Genomic DNA, 19,407 nt, shown 5'->3' on the forward strand with positions numbered 1-19,407 from the left:
ACTTATCCCACCCCAAAGAGTTTGGTGGTCCAAGCCTCTACTTCTCGTAGCTCATTCTTCTACGTCCGGACAGGGAATTCAAAAGGCTGTACAGCTTTGATAAGATCTTTTCTTCCACCAGCCTAGCATTGCGGTCGGTAAACACTGCATGCCTCTTGTGCCCAATCACTATGGGATATGGTTGCGCAGGTGCTGCCACAAGGCTCGAATGAGGACCGGGCTCTCCTCTTCCAAGCTGTTGGGTATGGGGGAGATGCAGCAAAGTTTGCTATACGTTGTGGCCTAGACGCGACAGCCCCCTGGGCAGTGATTTATTTAACGGTGGCCGTTAGGCGCCACGCCTCGCTGAGTACGTCTGGCTTCTCAGGGGATGTCCAGGCCAGCCTTATGGACATGCCCTTTGATGGCTCTCGTCTCTTTGGAGACAGGGCATACGCAACGCTAGAGCACTTCAAGGACTCGCGGGCTATCGCCAAGTCCTTGGGCCTTGCCATGTCATCCCGGCCTTTGGCTACGGAAAGGGCTCCCAACCTCAGCAGGGCCTCAGACGCGGTTCACCCCAACCTCCCGGATTGAAATGCCAGAAGCCAGATCCAGCCACAGACCCCCCCCCCCCTCCACCGCAAAACCTTCATAGTCCGATCCTCCCAGATCATGGGCATCCAATTGGTGGCAGGATACGCCATCACCTCCACCACTGGCAGGAGATCCCATCGGACGGGTGGGTGTTGCAAATATTCTGAAGTGGCTCCCCCACCCCCCTTTCAAGTCTACCCCTCCCTCCATGCCTCCAACTTATGATCAATTGATGGAGGATCACCTTGCCCTACTCCGCTAGGAAGTCAAGACTCTCTTGGCCAATTAGTGCTACAGAGAGGGTTTTTGAGCCAGAAATAGCCTGTGGTTGCTATTTCTGCTATTTTCTGGTGCCAAAGAAGGCTGGAGGCCTTCGCCCTATCCTCGACCTCAGAGCCCTCAACCACTTTCTCAAAAAGGAGAAGTTCAAGATGCACACCCTGGCTCAGGTCCTGTCTGCCCTGGACCTTGGAGACTGGATGGTAGCGTTGGACTTGAGGGACGCCTACTTCCATATTCCCGTAATGCCTGCCCATCGTCGCTATCTGCAGTTCACGGTGGGCCACGAGCACTATCAGTTTACCATGCTCCCCTTCGGCCTCACCAGTGCCCCTCGGGTGTTCATCAAGGTGATGGTGGTGGTCACAGCCCATCTTCGGAGATCAGGGGTTCCAGTCTTCCCCTATCTCGACGTCTGTGTTTTGAAGGCGGGCTCGTCCCAAGCAATAATCTCCCACCTCCAGACTACAGCACACTTCCTGCATTCACTTGGGTTCACTGTCAACGTGCCGAAGTCACACCTGACTCCCTCTCAGATGCCCCCTTTCATCCGAGCAGTTCTGGTCACAGTGCCGTTTCTGACTTATCCTCCTGAGCGGCGAGTCCAGGATATTCAGGCTATGATACAGATGTTTCAGGCTCTATCCTGGATTTCGATTAGAAGGATTCTGAGGCTGTTTGGCATCATGGCCTCCTGCATCCTGCTTCTAGACCATGCCAGATGGCACATGCAGGCCCTGTAGTGGTCCCTGCAGTTCCAATGGGCACAGCATCGGGGAAGTCTCAGCGGTCTGGTTCAGATATCGGAGAGCACAGCGAACGACCTGCAGTGGTGACTTACAAACCACGATTGGGTCAGAGGTAGACCCCTTTCTCTTCCCCATCCAGACCTCACAGTAGTGACAGATGCGTCGCTTCTGGTATGGGGCGGCCATCTGGGCGAGGTGGAGATCAGACGGCTCTGGTATCCGGCGGAAGCAGGGCTCCATATCAACCTGTTGGAACTTCTTGTGAAAGCACTAAAAGCCTTGTTACCATCTCTTAAGGGAAAGTTAGTTTAAGTGTTCACAGGCAACACTACCGCCATGTGGTACTGCAATAAATAGTGCGGGTGGGGCCTCTGTCAAGAGGCTTTGCTTCTCTGTACTTGGCTGGAACAACAGACCATTTTCATGGTGGTTAAACATCTGGATAGTTCCCTGAATGCCAGAGCAGACAAACTCAGCTGTCGATGCCTAGTGGAACATGAGTGGCATCTGTATCTGGAGGTGGCAAAATTTATTTTTCAACAGTGGGGAGAGCCTTGTTTAGATCTGTTTTCCAACTAAGACTACGCGCAATGTCAGCAGTTTTGCATCTTGGAGTTTACAAGGCAGCTCTCACTCAGCAAAGCTTTGTGTCGCAAGTGGAGCACAGGCCTCCTGTACATCTTTCCGCCCATACCAGAGTGCTCAAGAAGATCAGGAGTGACCGGGCACAAGTCCTTCTTGTGGCCCAAGACTGGGCACTTGGAGTATGTTTTCCCGAGCTTTTGCAAATGAGCATCGATTCTCCAATCAGGCTGCCCTTTTGGGACTATCTTCTGTTGCAGCAGCAGGGAAGGGGTTCCTCCACCCAAACCTGTCTACTCAACTCCCTGCTTGGAGATTGAGTAGAGACAGATGACCGTTTTTGACCTTCCTCCCAAAGTCTGTGAAGTTATTCTGGCAGCCAGGCGTCCCTCCACCAAGTCGGTATACGCCTGCCGATGGCAGAGATTTTGTAAATGTTATACAGAATGGTTTGTTGACCCTTGGTCTGCCACCTTCTCAGACATTCTTCTTTTCGTTCTTTTGTTGTTCCAGCTGCGTACTCCTCTGCCACTATGAAGAGCTACCTTTCGGCCTTGTCTGCTTTTCTTCGGTTGCCAGATCAACCGTCACTTTTTAAATCCCCTGTTGTACAAAGATTTCTGAAGGGACTTACTCATTTGTTTCCTCCTTCACTCTTTATCTTGCCCCAGTGGGACCTTAACTTGGTTTTCACCTTCTTGATGTGTGCACAGTATAATCCGCTGCACAATTGCCCCCACTGGCTGCTCACTGTCAAAACTGTTTTTTGTAGTGGCAATAACTTCTGCCAGGAGGGTGAGTGAATTGCAGACTCCGTCTTCTCAGCCGTCTTTCAAGACCGTCTTTCCGGCCAAATTATTGCTCCGAACTAAGGATTCTTTTTTGCCTAAGGTAGTAACACCTTCCCATCTGGGACAATCTGTTACCCTGCCCACCTTCTAAGCGCCTCCGCATCCTTCTAAGAAAGAGGAGCTTCTCCACCGTCTGGACCCAAAGAGAGCATTGTCGTTCTACCTTGACCGCACTAAAGTGTTCTGGGTGGACTACCAACTCTTCGTAGGGTATGTTGGAGCAAAGAAGGGGTGTGCTGTCCAGAACAGGACAATTTTTGTGTTGGGTCATCCTCTGCATAAAAATATTATGCTTTGGTAAAGTAACAACCTCCTGAAGGCCTTAGGGCCCATCTACCAGGGCAAAGGCAGGGGCATTACATCTTCAGCGTGGTTTTCTGGTTCTTGACATCTGCCATGTGGGCATCTCTCCACACGTTCGCCAAGCATTACAACCAGGTCTGTAGGGGGGGGCATTTTTGATTGTTCTGTCCTGCAGGACTTTTTGGTTTGAAGCTTTCCTGCTGGTCCTCCTCCAGGGATGGTATTTCTTGGGTATCTGTTCAAAGGTACGGAATCTGTGGCTAGATGTCCCCAATCGGATGGACAAGTTACTTACCTTCAGTAACCCATTATCTGGTAGAGACATAATCCAGCTGCAGATTCCTGACTGATCTACCCATCATCCCCGCACTGCGCATTTGGCCTAGTTAGTTTTTGATGCACCATGGTCAGTCAGTCACTTCATGGCTCGGCGCTTCTGGCATGGAAAGTCGTGAAAGTACTTATGTCAGTGTTTCGGGGTGGTGCCTATATAGATGACGCAGACTTTATAACGCCAATGATCCCGACACATACAAGGTCACGCGGAGTTGACCAATGTCTCCTATCGGCACACATGGGGTACTGCTATCAAAATTCTTCAGGATCCAGCCTGATGCCTGGCAGTTCAAAGGTAAGGAATTTGCGGCTAGGTAAGTAACTTCAAGTTGTATAAGCCATCAAGAACCCTGAAGTCCTCCACAGCACACAATGTCCTGTTTCCTAAATAAAAGCATACCTCGTGGGGAGGAAGAAGCTTCATCTACAGTGCATCACATTCCTGGAATAACCTACCTATTCATTTAAAAATAACAAGAAATCTTTTGGTTTTTTAGGAAAGCCTTAAAACTTGGCTTTTTAATTTTATGTAAAGTTTCTGTAGGAGATCTTTTAAGCAAGAAAGCCTAGAAGACTTTCCTTTCTCCGAACTTGGCTTTTCTGTGACTATTTCTCCGCTCAGCTTTTTTTCAAGCCGCGTCTGTTATTGGCCCCCATCCCTCCCCTGATGTTCGTAATCTCTTGGTGGACTGGCCATTTTAATTATTAGACACGACATGCTGTCAGTCTTCCGCCTTACCTCTCTACTTCACTTGCACTGAATTCCCTTCATTGGCTTACAGCAGCTGAAAGGGTCATCTTCAAGTCCATGATGTGCATATTCTTTGCAGCCTACAGCAAAAGTGTCAGCTGAGATGCCTGGCCTTCTTGGTGACAGCCACAAGACTCTGGCACTCACTCCTGCAGTCTCTGCACGTCCCAAACCAACTCTTGCATTTTCACAAAGCTTTAAAAACCCTTCTCTTGGTTAGATCTCGCTAATAGCCTCCACATTTCTTTTTTTTAAATAATTTAATTAATTAAGTAGGCAGAAAGGATAAATGACATTACAAATCATTGAAAATCTCATGATCGTTCTATGATTGATACCAAGCAAAAATAAAGCAGTATCACCCATAAAGAACAGACATTATTTCTCCTTTGCTCAAAATTCATATGTATGTGGAATATTCTTATAAATGATTCTGATATACCAAAAAAAGAACAAAAACAAAGAGTAAAAATTCCCCATACCACATATCAATTACACTATCTCATTGCTAACTTGGCTTACCCTCCCAAATGTTCTGATATTTCTTTATTAGTGCCCTCACTCTTTGTGTATAAAGTGTTTCCTTCGATTTAACTTGTTTCATCTTTTGTACCCAGAAATCATAAGATGGGACTTTCGCTTTACTTCAAGAAACAAGAGGCTCTAGGTTTATTTTGGGATGCATTCCTACGAGACGAATCTAACCTTATATTCTGTATGGTGTTGAAGTTTCTCCCTACTACAAAAAGACCCGGAAGTGGAAGCAGGAGGCTGTACATTTCCCTAAGGGAATTTATATTGTCCTCTGTTGGGCCATTGAAGCGGACCATAGGGAGCTTTCAGTTTCTTACTGCGGTCAGGTCTGACCGCCAGGACTTCTTATAGACCTTAGAACAGTATATAAAACTCAATACAAATTATGTAAGGAGAGAGTGAAATATATCGGAGTTGACTGCAAAGCGTAAGTAGAATCAGGAGTGACCTCATTTTTGAGGGACTTAGCACTGGGAGGGATGAGGGGGCAAGCCACACCGACAACCATTTGTGTGTGTAAAAGGCCGCTTTATTGAAACAGGTGCATATCACAATTTTATTTAAACTGGCACTTTGCCTTACAAAACTAAAACCTCTCTAAACATCAAATTACCTGACCCCTTGCCTTTCCTCCCCCCACCCCTACGATCCCCACATGATAAAACCCCCACCCTGCAACATACAATGCATACATTTCAATACATTAAATATTACACAATCTTATCACATAGCATTTAAAAACTCCTACCCTCCCATGACCTACAATCCTACCTGCCTTCCTGCAACTGTAACTAACGAACCTCTAATGTAAACTTGCACCCTGCTTAACCTTTCCCCGCTCCTGTTCACCAACTCCCCCAACTTAACTATAAACTACCAAACTCCAGCCAAACTTGACCAACTTCAAAAACAACTCCGCCACCCAGGAAAAGGTGGGAGGGTAGGCGAATACACCGCCTTCCCCTTTTTCTGCCACCCTGCCCCCTAGCCCTAACTCACTGCCCCCCCCCCACCCTCGCCACCCATCTGCCGAGCGAATCTATCCCCTCAAGATTTGTGCACTCAGCAGCCTGGCCAGCTCTTCTCGCCACTCCCATATATACAGATCCCTACCGAGCTGTCCAAGATGCACCCCGTGGCCCCTGGATCATTCCGGCGCATCATAACAAATGTCCTTGAGATATATTCTTCAAAAAACGAAATGCCGACAAAACCTCACCATCTCCACAATCGCCTTCCTCCTGGCCTTATCCACTGCCATCCCCCAAGTGGGTAAACCGCTCTTTACACTAAAGAAAAATCGCAGCATTGGGCAACAAATAGTGCCAACACGTCCACTGGTTAAAAAGACAGTCCAGAGTACAATCCTAGGGGCAGGTCCAGTTAAAGGACATCACAAGTGTGGAACCTGCTCGGTATGTGACACAACTGAAGAGGGCACATTGTTCAGTGATGGCAAAATATTTTGGAGACACAACGTGTTTACAAACTGTAAATCTAAATACGTTGTATATGCCATCAAGTGCCCGTGCCAGCTAATATACATTGGAAAAACGATGCAGGAAGTGCGACAAAGGATCACCCAACACCGATCCAGGATAAAGAACAAGGTAATGTCTGCCCCACTTGTATCCCATTTTCTGGAACAAAAGCATGGCCCAAATGAATTCAAATGGACTATTCTGTCATCCATCAAAATCGCCCAAGGATCTGGAGGTGACCCAGATCTGCAATTATCACGCATGGAGGCCTTCCTAATTCTGAAATTTAACACAACCAATGTTGGTTCAAATGAACTGTCTGAGTTGAGCAATTTAAGTTAGGAGTGGTGCCCATGGTCATCTCAATAGATTTTTAAACTGTGAAGTCGAAGATGCCTGTACACATCAATCGAACAGGACGAACAAATAGTGTGCACTACAAAGACCAAGTGCCCCGGGGAGAGAGAAAAAAACGCCGCGAGATCCTCTTGCGTTTTTGCACAAAACATCGACAAGCCCGGCCCCATGGGCTGACGACATACTCGGAAGTCGAGAGCGGAGAGACAGACGAAATGCCGAACTCTGAGCGAACTTAAGTGTGAAGCGCGTGTAAGCACATTTCTCATCAACGCGACTGGCAGCGACCCAGCCTTAATGTGCGTTTCACATTCCATCAACAGACCCGGCAGGATCTTGAAGTAAATCTCCTGCGTCCACTGCGATTGACTCGTGCCTCCTCCGTCTATGGGGTATGTGTAAATGATGCCCCAGACGAGTTGCGTGCCAGTTAGATATCGAACACAGACAATTCAATCTACGCTCCATTCTCTTTCACAGCACACAGTACCGGATATCAGCTCCACAAGTTCGAATTATCTGAGAAAAGTTCTACCATGAGGTAGGCAAGTCTACCACGCAGAGTGGTTTATTATTGACCGAGCCTCTCATAAGAGAACATTGTAGCGTAACTAGGCACTTTTGACACAATCTTTGTATACCTTCAGAAACACAGAACCGCAGTGCCCCTGAGAAAAAGAATACTGTTGCTCCGCCAAGGCCACATTTCAGGTACTCCTAGTTGAGATAGAGGGAATTCCTATGCTAACTGTAGAAGGGATCGGTTGTTCTTACACGACTATTTTTTTTTTCATTACATTTCACAGTACAGGACAGTTTCCAGTCCAGGTCCTGAGGGGAACCCCTCAATAACACGTGGTTCGAAACGCGTTGACTCTATGCTGGAACAAGATTCAGGAAGGGCATATCAGGATTTCAATTGTAGATAAATTCTACCTGAACTTTGACCCTAGTAGTTACCAGGTTCCAGCATAATCAAGCGAGCAGGCCAGCAAAAATACCGAACGGCCCCTTGCTTGTCCGTAGGTTGTATATCAGGACTGGTGCCTCAAACATTTAATGAAAATAGGCATTTTTTGTCTGTGTTTTTGTATATATTGTGTAAATGTAAATATGTCTCATTCACAGTGAGTGTCAAATTTATGTTTTGAACATTGTATTTTTATGTGAATTTTACTACTGAAATGGTATCATTCTTCAGACATATATGAATGATGATTTCGAAAAATGAAAAACTGAGTAAAAAATACTAAATGAAAAGTGTGTCCGCTTAGATCAATTGGATAAGTGGTACTAGACTTTGTCGTTGCAACCAATCTACCTGGCCAATGTTTTTGCTGTTTCAAGTCTGGAACCCCATCACGTGCCTCCTCTTGTAAAACAAAGGGCAGGACTGGTGTGCTGGGTCCCTCTCTCTGCCCCCCGCCTACACCCTCATACCGCACCTCCGTTCCGTGTGCGCCAGCCACCCCTGCCCTACCGACCGCTCTAAGATATTCCCCCCCTTCTCCCATCCTCCTCGTCCTCGCTCCATGCCAAGCCTCCGCCTCCCGCCCCCTTACCTGAGGAGTCCCCCCATCACACCATCCCCCTGTACCCAGCACCTCCCCCCCCAACCCTCCCTGCTCCCGGGAACCCCAAAACCCCACTCCCGCTGTGCGCCCACCCCTACCCGGTCCGTGCGCCACCCTAACCCCCTCCGCCCACGAATCAAAAACATCCAGACCTCCCCAAACCCTCATGCTGCCCTCAGACCCAACCAGCAGCGGGGACCAGTCTTCCAATTCAACCCCCTCCCCACCTTGCCCACAAGCCCCCCAGCTGGCCCCTCGCCCCTCCCTGTCGCTGTCTCCGCCTCCTGCTGCCCGTGTACCCCCTCAAAGGCCCCCCCCATCCATCTATGGCCTCGAGACACTCCCCCAACCTCCCCTCCCCCAACCACCTGTTTGCCCCCAGCACTCTGCTCCTGTGCACGCCCCCTGTCTGCAGGGGTAGGTGCTGGGGAGGGGGACTCCATTCGCCCCCTGCGCCGGCCCGCAGCCTTCCATTTCCCACTTCCACTTGCTTCCCCGCCCACACCTCCGCGGCCGCTCCCGAGCACTCGGAGAGGCCAGAAAAACTCTTGCGCACGCTAAGAAGAGGCGCTGCCCGCGCCTCTCCTCCCCTGCGCAGTCCCGCCTCGCTGCCGCGAGCCCCGGGCCCCCTGCCCTGCCGCATCCTGACCACCCCCAATGTCCCAGGGCGGTCAAAATCAGACACGGACGGCGGGGGTTATACGCGCAACGCGCTCCCCCGCCGAGACCTGAGCCTTAGTTCTCCAGCCCCCCCGTGCCATATCCAGGGCCGCGCCCCTGGCATTCGCGCAGCCCTGCCCACTTACCTGGACCATCGGCAACTTCCGTGGCGGCGAGCAGGCGAAAACGGCCGCCGCCACGCCCGCCGACGCGTGCCTCATGGGACGCGCGCCCTCCTTGGGGGGGCCAACAACAAATCCATCCGCCCTGCCTCACTAGGCAGGCGGATGGCTTCAAGGACATGATAATCCTCACAAGACATGTCGCGACCACAAAACACCAAATTCACTGCCAAATCTACCAACTAACGCCACCCAGGCCTGACAAAAATTCCTGCACTACAGCGCTCCCAGCCACCAGGTCACTAGAACCTAAAATGGTAGCTGGGGAGGCGCCAATAACCCTGAAGTAGCCTTGGGCTATTTTTTCACATTGGGCTGCATTTGGGCTATTCACAAAGCGGCCCAAAGGCACGAAATGACTGCGCCCGTCTGGCCCCCAACCGCCTCCCAATTTGCCAGTGGGGCAGACCTCGCGGTGCTCGGCTGCCCCCCAAACTCCCTATATCTAATGAGGAAGAGAATATAATTCTGAAAAAAATAGTGAAGCCAGTTGCAACTTTATTTTTATCTTGTTTAAATACTGATAAATCTGAAACAATATGTTGTATTTCCTTCTTTTAAGATGTACATAAGGTTTACTTGCAAACTATAAATATTTGTATTAAAAAAAGGAATAGTTAGGCTCTCCCTTTAAGCTGATTTGCTCTTTCTGTTTTCCAGTCGGCTACTGCCACCCAGTGGTGGTAAATGCCGCCCATGAGCAAAACCAGTTGCTGAACACAAACGCTCGCTACCTTCACGACAATTTGGTAGAATATGCAACAAGGCTCACGAAGACGCTCCCCGAGGAGCTGTGCGTCTTCTATTTTGTGAATTCTGGGTGAGTTTCCGAAACGTGCTTACCGTCAGACGATACTTACTGCATGAGGAATTTGCGCACCGAAAAACGATGCTGTTGATTCGTAGTAGATTAGACCATACTGTAGTAAGAATAAAAGTTCCTGAGGGTAAGCAACCGATTTTATGAAATGTGAACTCTAATCAACGGGCAGGGGCGGTGTTGTACATGATAAACTCAAAACCAGCATTAATGAGCAACGCCAGTAGATCTCGCCTTATGTATTGTGTCGAGCTGTTCTCTTTGCCACTGCTTGTCTATAAAGCACAGTTGAAAAAGACAGTCAAAGGGAAAAAATGTTAAGATAGTAGACGAAAAGCAAACAGGAGTCTTATGATAGCTCAACTGTGTACATTTTTATTCATTCTTTTCAATTTTCATGAATGGCAAAGTTAATTGTTTCAAATAATTTTCGCTCCGGAAACTAAACAAAATGTAAAAGCAACAATACCCAATTACTTTCCACATGATTCTGCCACTTGCTTCACTGCACTATCCCATGGAGCACATATATAGGCCTCCATGAGAAATGCCATGTTGCCCCAGTCTCCAGCCGAGTAAGTGCAGCAGATGGGCCATCTCCCGGCGCCAGGAAAGCCTTTGTGTGCCTAAGCTGGCAAGCACATACATTCACATGGATGCTGAAAAAAGTAGTGTCCTAAATGTGATCAGTAGAGTGATATGAGTCAACCAATCAAAAGGACCGTAAAGATTCTATTCTCCAGGAGCTGGAAACGCAAGAGGAGGAAAGTAAGCTATGAAAAAAGCAGCAAACAAGTGAGTGACAACTAATGATAAGCAATGGGCAGGCTTTAAGCACAGTGTAAGATTACAATGAAGCAAGCACATGAGTGACAATAAAGCCAACCAGTAGTAAGCAATTGGTGGGAGATTGCCTTAATCAGCCCATTCGAGTGGCCTATGTGATCTGCAGTGCTGTTTAAAACACAGAAATAAACAATGTATTCAAGTAGACAACCCTTTGGTTATTATTTTCAAAGAAACCATATACAAAAAGACAACCCACAAGCCCATAAAAGGAGTATAAAAATGTATGAAATGTGCCACTGTATAGCATCACCAAATTTACAGAATGCAAAGATTCAAACAATTATATCAATTTACAAAATGGAATAAAAACTACATTTGATAAATACAAAATTCCTAAAATGTAATTTTACATTGTTTTCCAAAGCAGTTGGCTAAATTGGTGGACATATACATAATATGCACCAACAACACTGACACATGACTAATATGATTAAAATAAATAAACAATGGCTTAAAAGTATACTTTGTAAACTTTTCATCCGAAGGCAACATCCATAAACCCGCTAGTGATAAAGAGATGTTTTGGCATAATCACCATAACTGTGTGCCTTCTTCAGAAAAAGCAGATGGTAAGTTATATTTGATAACCTATTGACTGACAAGTTTTGAAAACCTAAAACAAAAATAATCTGTGGTTATAAATGTAAATCTTTCTAGCACAATACCGCATTTTTAATACAAATATTTGATAGAGTAGCATGCGTGTTAGTTAAAGCACCTATGCCATTACATTTACATACAGCCTTCTCAACTTCATCATCACAAAGCAGCAGTGTATCGGCATGGCTGGTTCCAGGCTGGAACCAGCCATGCCGATACGCTGACACCGAACGTCGAATAATACAGTATCGCAACGACCTTGCACTAATACGGCCAGGGATGGAAAAACAGTGGACCACCTGATTTGACTTATGGGCAAGAAATATCAAGTTTTGAAAACGTGAAAAAATTAAGGGAAGACAGAAACTGCATGAACTAAAGAAGGATACAGGAGTGAACAAACGACTGGCATAAAAAAACTAGCTTGAAAACAGGGGAAGCACCTGAACGCAATACACCAGAAAGAATTGCAGTGCCCTGAAGAAACTCCTTGGTAGGGAGTGAAACGCGTTGGCTGAACTCGTTGCATATTTTACTGATGATGTGTATTTTAAACGGACAAAGATAAATAAAGAACATTTTTCTACTTACTTTCTCTTGGACTTCTATTTTGGTGCGCCCCCATGAGCATTGAAAAAATTGTTTAACTGATCTGGAGAGCACAGCGACGCCAAACAGCAGCTGGTGTCGGGGTTGGCAGCACAGAAAAATATATTTAAATATTGACTTATTTTGGAACTGGAGTTTAGGTGCGGCACTTTAAGGTCCGCTGCTGCTTTTTCGTACAAATATCCATTGGCATAGCCTTTCCACAGGACCTCCTCATGTAGCAGAGCTACAAGACAAAAAAGATTTTTAAAAAAGATTTCTCTGGATATCGTCATCATATGTAGTCATCAGCTTGCCATATCTCCATATAAAACAAGAACAAATAAATATACATGGCAATGCCTCTCAAGTCTGTCAGATTTTAATAAAAAATACAGCAAGATCTCCTTTTTTGATGTCCATTTTGATCCTCCTCTTTTATCGTCTAGTAGGTCGCATTTTTTAAGTTTAGCATAGAGATAGTGTCTCGCCAGGCTCCTATTTTCCCAAAAATTCACAAGAAAATGATATTCTAAACAGGAGCTTTCTGTCTGTCCTATGCATCCATTTGTCTGTTCAAGTGTCATTCTCATTTTGCTTCCATCCACCATGGCGCAGAGCAATGGGCAACGGGTTAGCCCACTTCATCCATTGGCAGTCTTGCACTGGCAGTGATTGTATTTTGCGTGTTCGCATGTGCACAGGCGCCTGAAACGGAGCACACTTAAGTGAACAGGCTGGTGTGTTTGGGCTGCAGGGCCACTCTTTTACTTTTATAATTTCTATATGGTTGCCTTTTGCTTATTACTGCATATGTTGCAAAAAATAACTAAAGGAGTGATGCATTGGATGCTTGCTAAAGCCAACTTTTCACAATGCTTTTGTTTTGCGTCCATGGAAATAATTCATAAAGATTATTGAAAGGTACAAGCCTGTGTATTGTTTCTGAATGGTCACTTTGACAGCTTACCAGGCATTGCTGTGACATGCAGTCTGACAGAGTTGTAATTCCACTTTTAATTCTGGCTTCCATCTTAATAATAATGTGCAGCTGACATGATTTGATGCTGCTAGTTTCTCCCAAATTTAGCAAGATATTCGAACTGAGGCAGAGGGAGGATTACACCTTTTTTCATTTTCTTTTCTTAGGTTACATATTAAAGTACTTGCCTTTCTTTTTGTAGATCAGAAGCAAACGATCTCGCCCTGAGATTGGCACGCCAGTATACCAAGAAAAACGATATTGTTGTTTTAGACCAGTAAGTATTTAATGTAACTAAAGTTTGTCCATAGGTATTTCTTTTGTTACTTTACATTATGAATATATTTCATGTGACAGTCCCTGGGGAAAAGGGCGGGGCAGATGTAGTTTAAATTAATGTTACCACACCATCTCTCGAATCTAGCGGCTGTCATGGAAGGGAAGCCATCTGTGCCAATTATCATTGCATGGTCTATTGCTGCTGATTAAGCTGACATCTAAGAAAACAACGTAGATTTCTTAAAGTCTGAGTGTCCTTGCTGCATTAGTAGAACCAACAGTTTGATGGTGCCACTGGCTCACTGGATTGAAAAGATTTTCCCACTCAAGTATGTAAATGTGTCACCTTCACTCGTACAACTAGAGGACATTTCAGCCACCTGTCCAGTAACTCACATTTTGTTGATCCTAAGGATTCAGGAATTTTCACATACAAAATGTGAGGAAAATGTCTGAGTAAGAAAACGAAGTGGGATCCATGCAAGCCACACTGCCCTGGACTAGCCTAGGTGTTTAGTTTTCAGAAATATTTGAGTTGAATAGGATTCATTGGGTGGAGGCTGAGCCTTGGCCCAAATACCGTATCTACCAACATCACCAAAAACAGTCAATTCTTCCATGGAACATTTTGATGTTGCCACATTGCATTTTGCGGCCTCTCCTACCTTGGGCTCTAGGATCACTTACATAAGTATGGTGATGGTATCGGTGACCCCAAATTCAAAGGTGTTGAAATAACCACTATTCCAAAGTTTAGTGTCTAGGACATATTTTAAAAAAGCGTACGTTTCGTTCATGCCTATTTTCATTCATTAGATTTTCCCATGTGAATTACTGTATGGTCGGTACACATTGAAAATTTATTATAAGCTGCTGCTTGGTTGTTGGCCATTGGTATTGAATGTTTTTCATCAACCAACAAACACTATGTATGTCTGACTGACTTAACACTATAATGCTTTTGTAACTGGCTATCAGGATTAAAAAAATCATAATTGAAAACACTGTCAGATATTTCTATTTTTTCCAGTGTTCCCATTATTTTGTATTTGAACAGATAGTTTCTTTGAGAAGACCTTGAGAGACCCCTTGCTGAATTTTGAATTTTGTCTATAGTTTTCAGAAATGTATAGGTTTCTTTATTCACCCATTGGTTTCACACCTGCTTTGACCACAAACTACAAGTAGGGGGAAACCACAAAAAATAGGAAAAATTGACTACCACCTAGAAAAATGCAAATTTTGCGATAAAATTGGGGAAATTGTGATTTTTCAGCAAAGCAAAAAAAAAAGTGCTTTCATGCACACTGCCTTTCCCCCCATTTTTGTCACCCACTCCTCCCCCCCCCCCCCCAACATGTTGCTATATTTTGGATAGAGGGATTCCACAAACCCTGCTCATCTTTAAAAAAAGGTTTAGCGCTAACAGAGGAAAAGGATCGGCAGTTGAGGGGTTAAGTGTTGGGGATAATGGAGCTTTAATATCTTATCCTACAGGACCTGGAAGTTACTCTCATTGATATTGCTATATGTCAAGTGCTATGTGCCTTCCCGAAAATGGAATTGAAGGCCTTCTGCAGAAGTGAGAGGTAGTTTGGAAGGGGATCAGCTGATGACAGAAGTGTGTTATGCTCAATGAACCACATTTGTCTTGAGGCTAGCCATAGAATAGATGCCCAGGTGTTATTTTTGCAGCATAGTGTCCCTTATTGTAATAGTGGCATACCTCATTATCACACTTTCAGGTAAGGCAAGTTAAGCGGGAGTTAGCAGTGTTTCATGAGTGCAAGAATTATGGGTGCCTTTCAGACAGTCCCCATTTAGACAGCATAGGCACCTATTTGGGGCTAGGCCACGCCAACTGGGGATTAGGGATGAGTTGTTTGAGCAAACCATTATCAAAATTGCGAATACAAGACATTGGGAATATGAAAATGAAGTTGGAGTTAGGACTCACAAATTATTGTCACTTTATGACATAAGAGAGCAGGCATATTTCCTAAAGAGTTGAGTTGACCGATGTGTAGTCTTTTACTAAGTGATGCATTCCATTTCAGGGAAAGGTAAAGTTGGGGATTCGAGGAACAGGTAACCCTACCAGGTTATGAATAATCTCAGCTTGCATATCTATTTAGCCGAGAATCAGAGTAATGGCATTATTTTGAATGCTTATTTGTTAGTTTGTTCTAAAAGTATGTGAACACTAGAATATTTGAGAGGAAATCAACACAGGAAACAAATGGAGTTGACTGATGGATTTTCAACCCACTCTGAACATCAGAGTGAGAAGAGATTCCAGATAATGTGTGCAAAGTTATTCCGTAATGTCATGTTTGTTGTGTAAGATGTTTAAAAGGTGCCACCGATGCTTTCCTCCTCCAATCAAACATGCAAGAAACCTAAAGTGACTTAGTAAGGTCAGGCTAACCGGGTCCCCAGAGAAGTGACTTGTGATGCTCACGTTGTAGTTTCATGCTAAAGTTTGTATAAGAGGAGTTTCATTTTTTTCTAAATAATGTTTGATCATCCAGAGACAGGGTGGCAGGTTAGTGTGTGAAGCGTAGCTTGAGCTGATAATAGATAGGTCTATTCCAGAGATCAGATGTATAAATGGAATAGCTGAGGAGCAAGAATGGAGGCACTGCTAATGATCAGGGATCTGCCATTTCCTAGACACTCATGAACAAGTATAAGGACCCTCACTGTCCAAATGCAATAGGCAATTAAGCAGCCACCAATGGTTCTAAGAGAATGTATCACGCTTTTTTTCACCTGCTGGTGATGTTCAGGCATCGAATTCCCTTTTACCCCATATCCTTTCTAAGGAGCAGGACAACAGTCCTCTTTACCTCATGCACTTGTGTGTTTTTTCATAGAAATACCTGGACATTTGCGCGCTGGCCTAGCATCTCAGTACCCTTCGTGGCTGTCCCCTGTTTTAAACTAATTTAAACAAAGAAGAAAAGGACACATAGGCAAAATGCAATCCAGAGACTCGGGCAGGGTAAGAGGTGGCGGGCTCCACAAGCCAGGATGTAGGTGGGTCAAGACCCGGTAGGACTCCAATGATCAGAGTGAGGCTCGCCTTCTCATCTGGACTGTTGACCTCTGCTTCCCCAGGGAGATTGTCTCATAATGCACTTCTTTATAAACTGTTATCCCAAACACCTTCTATGCTTTGTCACTGCTGTGCTTCTACAGGGCAACTCTATACAACTCCCTTCAGGCAGAGGATTCACTTGTGCAAGGAATGCTGCAGTATATTCCCTGCAATATACGACAGAAGAAGTGTCGGTAGGCGAGCGCTGACTGGAAGAGGAACAGAGAGTCGCTCAACAGCAACACTACTGCTCGGTTAGTTAAGCATGACCCCCCCTTAAAAAAAGAATCCTGAATACCAGACTGGCAGCGCTAGTGCTGTAGTCTTATGCAATGTAGTCTTCTAGTAAAACAAAATTGAATGAAGCAATTCCAACTGGTACAAAGCTGGAGTGCAATATTAACCCTAGGTCCTCAAAAATCTGAACATGCTACACTAGCCACCACCAAAACTGACTATAACACAGAATAAGGTTATTATCCTCATAAAAAAGGGGGTAGAAAACCTCTGGTGATATTACAGCTCCGCTATATTTTACGATCATTTATGCAAAGGTATATAGCAGAGTTCTGCCCTACTTTGAAAGTCCACAGGCAGAGCACTTCACTGGGTTTTCATTCATCAAGTGGACCTCATTAGTTTGTGAATGTGATTCATGAACGAGGTCTACCAGTCATCTGCTGAGACTGTGAAACCTTTCAATATTACAATGGCAGCAGTAGAGAAGCGAGTACTTTCCAAACTAAGAAAGCTCTTCTTATTCTTTGTGGCGTTAAGAGAAAACACAAGAGGGTCTTCCTGGATGCCATATGAAGTACACAAAGTCCCCAGGGACTATATCCTCTCTTGGTGGCCATGCAACACATCCCCGTTTACAGACATACGGGCCTTGGGCCTCTGGGATCGTCTCTTTGACCAAGACGAAAAAAATCGATGTGTGGACATAAAACAGTTTACTATGCCCTGTTTAGTAATCAGTGAGGCATTGAGGAGTTTTGAAATGTAAGCCGTACGCGCAGCAATTAGCACCTACTAGTAAATTTTACTATCCACCAATTTAATGTTAAGAGAACCGTCTTGTCTCTGTCGGTGTACAACCAGATTGAATGTTGATTCTGGGTACTTTGGTTTACTGTTCCAGAGATATACAAAAACAGGAATGAAGATCTTTGACGGCAAGTCTGATCTCTAGTAAACTCACGTGTCCCTGCGTATGAGGCATGCTTTGTAAGTCAAAGGCCCAGAAACGCGGAACAGCCACAACTCTAGCTTAAGATCTCAGAGTGACCACTTCAAGCTCTGTAGGAGTCCAAAACAACCCTCGTTGTCCAAGCACCTCTTCAATTCCTGCAGCTTCATCATTGACCTTTTTTTAACATATGGATCGAAGCGTCTTGTTGTGTGAGATGTTTGCAATTCTAACCAAAAGCTAATGCTCCAAGTGACCTCAAAGGTATGAATCCATCCTAATATCCGCCAAATAAGTAAATAAATTATACTTTGTCATATAGTAAGATTTAAACTGACTCCTAACTGGAATTTACAACGTAACTATCAGGAGAAACTTGAATTATGAAGCTAATGATATCACTGTATTCAAGATAAAATATTTGATCCGCGTTGCTCCACTGAAGAATTTCTCTGATTTAGAAAGTTTCATCACATTAATAACACATAGAGAAGTGTAAATAAGTTTCATCTTTTTCTTCCAATGCACTTTATTTTTGTAATTTGGAAGCCCTAGTTAGGTATACGTACATACTGCTGCTAATTGTTATATCTGTGCATACGTTTTATTTTCTACTTTTAGGGCAGCACGGCAGAAATAAAGTGTTATTAATAAATACATTCATTTTGTTGTATTCTTTCTTTTGATTGGGGTTATTTAGTTAAAAACCCTGTAAGAATAGTATTGCTGGTATTGTTAAGGGACAGTGAAACTGACCTGGGTTACTTCTACTTGGGTATACATCCATAATACCTAAGATTGTACTTTCAGCTAATTTTGTTTTTTCTAGTGCATATCACGGCCACCTGACATCTCTCATTGACATAAGCCCTTACAAATTCAGAACCCTGGAAGGACAAAAGGAGTGGGTTCATGTGGTATGTACTTGGACACATCAAAGAATGCTTATATCAGTTCTATCAGGTTAGCAGTTTGGCCACTTACATTTATTATATACTTGTGTGCAGGCTCCCCTACCAGACACTTACAGGGGGCTATACAGAGAAGATCACAGTGATCCAGCCGCTGCCTATGCCAATGAAGTGAGGAAAGTCCTTGAAGATGCACAGAAAAACAATCGGCAGGTAAGACAGATAGTCATGATGTATATATTTAATAACGTGAATATTTTTTTAGACTGGGTTAGATTTCATACAAGGAAACAAAGGAATCAAGTGGTAATTATTCATATGTGAGTAGTCACCAAGTTTTACAAAACATGTGTTCTGCTTAGGTTAGGGACAGGGATTCATGCCTTGCACTGTACCAATATGACAAAATCATGCAGATATATATCCGTACTCACTAACATTGTCTCTCTTGTTCTCAGTCTCTCCTCTGCACGTTTTTCTCTCCTTTCTTGTGCTCACACCTGTGCCATACTCATTTCTTTCTTTTGTCTGCTCTCTGTATGCTTATGTCTTCAAGAATTCATGTGTAACACCTTTCAGTGTTTTGGTTCTTGAGTGACCCAGTTGTCCTTCAGGCACTTTGATGGTTTGCAAGCAAGCTCCGTATTGCAAACAGAATATGTATGATAGACACCTCAACCAAGCACAACAAAAGAATCCGTCTTTTCCAGAGGTTTGTGAAGAGAGTATTTGTAAGAAGTATTTCAGTGGCAAACTATAGTAAATTTAACTCCCTAAATTACTCAGAAAGGATCATGAAATCCCCCCAAAATGATTCAAGAAATAACTGGAAAAAAAATCACATTTAATGACTATGCCATTCAATTAGCAATGC

At 44.6% G+C, this 19,407-nt stretch overlaps 1 protein-coding gene across 1 annotated transcript in view; it reads left to right on the top strand.

The window, feature by feature from the left end:
- Positions 1-19,407, top strand: part of PHYKPL (5-phosphohydroxy-L-lysine phospho-lyase) — a 508,199-nt gene that overhangs the window by 180,590 nt on the left and 308,202 nt on the right. The window contains exons 3-6 of the mRNA XM_086931482.1: positions 9,876-10,035; positions 13,257-13,331; positions 18,452-18,539; positions 18,630-18,746. Coding sequence (XP_086787608.1) covers positions 9,876-10,035; positions 13,257-13,331; positions 18,452-18,539; positions 18,630-18,746 — 440 coding nt within the window. The remainder of the gene's footprint in view (positions 1-9,875; positions 10,036-13,256; positions 13,332-18,451; positions 18,540-18,629; positions 18,747-19,407) is intronic.

Source organism: Lissotriton vulgaris, chromosome 7 (assembly GCF_964263255.1).
Source record: "Lissotriton vulgaris chromosome 7, aLisVul1.2, whole genome shotgun sequence".
Taxonomy (NCBI): domain Eukaryota; kingdom Metazoa; phylum Chordata; class Amphibia; order Caudata; family Salamandridae; genus Lissotriton; species Lissotriton vulgaris.